Source organism: Engraulis encrasicolus, chromosome 10 (genome assembly GCF_034702125.1).
Source record: "Engraulis encrasicolus isolate BLACKSEA-1 chromosome 10, IST_EnEncr_1.0, whole genome shotgun sequence".
Lineage (NCBI taxonomy): Eukaryota > Metazoa > Chordata > Actinopteri > Clupeiformes > Engraulidae > Engraulis > Engraulis encrasicolus.
Window position 1 is genome coordinate 886,559 of NC_085866.1, and position 5,000 is coordinate 891,558.

The following is a 5,000-nucleotide window of genomic DNA, read 5'->3' on the forward strand; positions in this document are numbered from 1 at the left end:
CCCCCATATTCTTCCGGTGACCCCGAAAATAAATAACGAACAGTCCCTTAGATGACAGCCATTTTTGACTGGAAACAGTACATGGATAGGAAACTAGGGCAGCTGCAAATTGCATGTGTTGAATTTCACACATTGTAATTTAACTCACTGCACCAGTCTAACTTAACAGTACTTGTCCACCTAAGCAGTTATGCCATCTGTATGCAGGTGGGTGTTTGAGTAGTGAGTAACAGCCACTAATAGTTGTAGAGAACAACAGCCTAGTTCGCTAACTAGCATGCTAACTAGCGATTTCTCAGACCAGAGGCAAAGCTATTTATCTTCCTAACTATTTGGCTTTCCATAATCACAGACGGTTGCTAAGTAAAGCATATAGTTTCAAAACGCCCTCAGCACCATGCAATGGCTGGTTTAGTGGTTGAATTCCTCATGTAAATCCACCATTTGGATAACAGCAACTCTCCTCCAGTGCCCAGCAGCAACAGAGCTGTCTGTGCACGAGTGAGTGACACGGAAATTTCTCTCTCCTGTCTGGCAAAACGCTGCAGCCCGCCCCCCTCAGCGCTGTCTGCTCATTGGTTCACAGACTTTTTTCTCCAGTTCACAACTACATTACTATTGGCTGAAAGGCTTGGCTGTCGTCACTGTCTGAATAAGTCCTGTCACAGCACTTTTGTTGATTTTCAAGTCAAGTCAAGTCAAGTAGGTTTTATTGTCAATTTCTTTACATGCACTGGTCATACAAAGAATTTGAAATTACATTTCTTGCTTTCCCATACAGACATAGACTAAATCTAGGTAAGGACATAGACAGTATAGACATAGACAGTACTTATACATGGACTTACGACAGTATGGACATAGACAGTGCTCATACAGACATTTAAAGTGCAAGACTGGACAACAGAAGACTTGTAGAGGACATACATTAAGAGGTATTGTTGTGCTTTTGTGCTTTTCCTAAAAGGTCCTTTATAGCGTTCTGACATGGTAATAGTAGCATTTGAAGAAAAATAAATATTAAAAAGGTCTGTCAAGTACACCAGCAGCAGTGTGTGTGTGTGTGTGTGTGTGTGTGTGTGTGTGTGTGTGTGTGTGTGTGTGTGTGTGTGTGTGTGTGTGTGTGTGATGTGTGTGTGTGTGTGTGTGTGTGTGTGTGTGCGCATGTATGTGTGTGTATGTTTGGGTTTAGTGCAGAAAGTGCAGTGTGCTTGTGTGTGTGTGTGTGTGTGTGTGTGTGTGTGTGTGTGTGTGTGTTGTGTGTGTGTGTGTGTGTGTGTGTGTGTGTGTGTGTGTGTGTGTGTGTGTGTGTGTGTGCATGTTTTGAGTTAGTGCAGGTTGAAAGTTCAGTCACAAGTATAGTAGTGCAGGTGGAATGTTCAGTCGCAGATATGGTGGTGGGGGATGGGGGGGGGGTTGTCAGTGGCCTTGCTGGCTAGAGGCTGACAGTGGAGGGAGAGTGGGTTGAGTGTTCAGCATCTTGATCGCTTGATGCATCGTGCTGCTTGCAAGCCTGGTGGTACGGGAACGGAGGCGCCTGTACCTCTTTCCAGAGGGCAGGAGGCTGAACAGTTTGTGTGCAGGGTGGCTTGTGTCTTTGATGATCATCAGTGCTTTCCGGGTGAGGCGTGTGGTGTAAATGTCCTGCAGGGAGGGGAGTGGTACTCCAATGATCTTCTTCGCTGTGTTCACAACACGCTGGAGTGTCTTCCTGTTTTTCTCCGTGCAGCTTCCTCCCCACACTGTGATGCAGTTGGACACGACGCTCTCTATGGTTCCTCTGTAGAATGTTGTCATGATGGAGGGTGTAGCACTTGCCTTCTTTAGTTTGCGCAGGAAGTAGAGACGCTGATGGGCCTTCTTCGCCAGTGATGTAGTGTTGGTGGTCCAAGAGAGGTCGTCGCTGATGTGCACTCCAAGGAACTTGGTGCTGCTCACTCTCTCCACAGCATCGCCGTCGATGGTCAGTGGTGGCAGTTGTTTTTGGACCCTTTGGAAGTTGACAACAATCTCCTTGGTCTTGTTGACATTCAGCAGGAGGTTGTTGTCTTTGCACCATCTGGCCAGCAGGTCTACTTCTTCTCTGTAGTGAGTCTCATCGCCCTTGGTGATGAGGCCCACCAGTGTTGTATCATCCGCAAACTTCACTAGATGGTTAGTGCTGTGGGTCGTTGTGCAGTCGTGTGTCAGCAGCGTGAACAGCAGGGGGCTGAGAACACAACCTTGCGGAGCCCCGTGCTCAGGGTCAGGGTGCTTGAGGTGTTGTTCCCTACCCGTACTGCTTGTGGTCTTTGCATCAGGAAGTCCAGCAGCCAGTTGCAGAGGGAGGTGCTGAAACCTAGTTTGTCCAGTTTTCTGATGAGTTGTTGTGGTATTATGGTATTGAATGCTGAACTGAAGTCAATGAACAGCATTCTCACATACGAGTCTTTATTGTCCAAGTGGGTGAGGGCTGGATGGAGGGCAGAGCAAATTGCATCCTCCGTGGATCGCTTGGCTCGGTATGCGAACTGGTAGGGGTCCAGGGTGGGGGGTAGGGTGGCTTTGATGTGTGACAGGACTAGCCGTTCGAAGCACTTCATGATTATGGGCGTCAGTGCTACAGGACGGTAGTCATTGAAGCATGATGGTGATGATTTCTTCGGCACAGGTATGATGGTAGCAGCTTTGAAAAGTGATGGGATGACTGCTTGCTCCAGAGAGATGTTAAAGATGTCTGTGAAGACATCCTTCAGCTCTTCTGCACAATCCTTCAACACTCGGCCTGGTATGTTGTCTGGGCCAGCTGCTTTGCGTGGGTTGATGGTGGCCAGTGTCCTCTTAACACTGGCAGAGGACAGGTAAAGGGGTTGATCATGGGGGGGGAGGGGGAGTTTTCTGTGGGTGAGTGTCATTTTGTGCTTCAAAGCGGGCAAAGAAACTGTTCAGGTCGTTTAGCAGAGAGGTGTTGTTGTCACAGCTTCGTGGTGCAGGCTTATAGTCCGTGATGGCCTGTATGCCCTGCCACAGGCTCTGTGCATCTCTGCTGTCTTTGAAGTGTGTTGTTATTTTGTCTGAGTATTCCTTTTTTGCTTTCCTGATGCCCTGGGACAGGTTTGCCCTTGCTGTCTTTAGGCCAGCTACGTCTCCTGTTCTGAAGGCTTTGTCTTTAGCGTCTTCATAAAAATATCTCGATTATATCTTACTCATCGTCAAAACAACATTTACGATAACTTCGCAGACGGTATACGGTATATCGCCCACCCTTAACGCACGCACACACACTTACACATGCACGCACACACACGTGCACATGCACGCACACACACGTGCACACGCACGCACGCACGCGCACACACACACACACCCTGTACTCTACTCACTTGATCTGCTCCTGAAAGCTTCCCTCCTCCAGCAGCTTGTCGGCTTCATCCAGCACGAACAGACGAATACTCGCAGTGGCCAACACACCCATCTCAATCAGTTGCTTAATGCGGCCTAAACACACACACACACACACACACACACACACACACACACACACACACACACACACACACACACACACACCCTGCGGTCCTCACTTGATCTGCTCCTGAAAGCTTCCCTCCTCCAGCAGCTTGTACTCTACTCACTTGATCTGCTCCTGAAAGCTTCCCTCCTCCAGCAGCTTGTCGGCTTCATCCAGCACGAACAGACGAATGCTCGCAGTGGCCAACACACCCATCTCAATCAGCTGCTTAATGCGCCCTGCACACACACACACGCACACACACACACACACACACACACACACACACACACACACACACACACACACACACACACGTTAATATACAGCCAACACACCCATCTCAATCAGCTGCTTAATGCGCCCTCCACACACACACACACACACACACACACACACACACACATTAATTAGTGATGGGCCAATGAAGCCTTGTTGAATCTCTGAACCATTTAGGCATATTGCTTCAAAAATTGGGTTAGTACTTGAAGCTTCAGTAACAGGGCCCTCTCCTGGTGAAAAGCCATGTTTGCAATTAAACAGGCTCAATTCGATAAGATGAGATGTTGTGCCCTCATCATCTGCGACATTACCCCCAATATTGGACTGAGCACATACTTTTGCACACTAACTTCCAGACATTTGACATTTTGGGCTACTGATGAGGCAGTTGAAGTAGACGACACATTTATTTTTTCATTCATTTATTAGCCTATTAGGCTATTTTTTTGGCGATCAGAATAAAGCGTTGCTGAACATTAATGTCTTCTCCTTGTTGTGTTCATAACGTATGATGATGTTGTCTATTTGTCTATCAAGTGGGACTTATAGGCCTAATGACAGTCAATAAAATATCTATTCTCTCCACTGCGACCTGGCAGACGGCTCTGCAACAGGCCAAACACATTTGCGCGCGCCTGCTGGTTCGTGTGGCAGCGCGAAACACTGCAGCTGCTTTCGGAAAACTGAACCAGTTTACTGTTTCATACGTCATATATCACGTGGTTTTTCCGTACTGAAGCAAACTTCGGAACAGTGGTTTAATGGTTTTCGCAGTTGATGGTTTGAAACACGTTCCGGCGCGCTTGTGCCAGACTGCCATCACTAACGTTAATATACAGCCAGCACACCCATCTCAATCAGCTGCTTAATGCGCCCTGCGCGCACACACACACACACACATATATATAAATACAGTACACACGGACACACATGTATTTGTACACAATAGTGACGTGAGACTACAGTTGAAGGAGACTGCAACATGCAACAGTGTTATCAGAACCCAAACAACATTCTCCTTAAAACACACACACACACACACACACACACACACACACACACACACACACACACACACACACACACACTCACACAAAAATGTGCACACTCACTTGTGCGTGCACATACAAACTCACAAACACACCTGGTGATCCGATGGCAATGTGGCACTTCTTGAGGCGGGTCTTGTCTTGACTGACAGGAGTTCCTCCAATGAAGACGTGGCATT

The 5,000-nt window shown here is 47.6% G+C and overlaps 1 protein-coding gene across 1 annotated transcript in view; it reads right to left on the bottom strand.

Annotated features, from left to right (window-relative positions):
• Window positions 1-5,000, bottom strand: part of ddx20 (DEAD (Asp-Glu-Ala-Asp) box polypeptide 20) — a 30,187-nt gene that overhangs the window by 24,148 nt on the left and 1,039 nt on the right. The window contains exons 3-4 of the mRNA XM_063209516.1: window positions 4,917-5,000; window positions 3,615-3,729 (exon numbers count right to left, since the gene is read on the bottom strand). The exon at window positions 4,917-5,000 is cut by the window's right edge and continues 85 nt beyond it. Coding sequence (XP_063065586.1) covers window positions 3,615-3,729; window positions 4,917-5,000 — 199 coding nt within the window. The remainder of the gene's footprint in view (window positions 1-3,614; window positions 3,730-4,916) is intronic.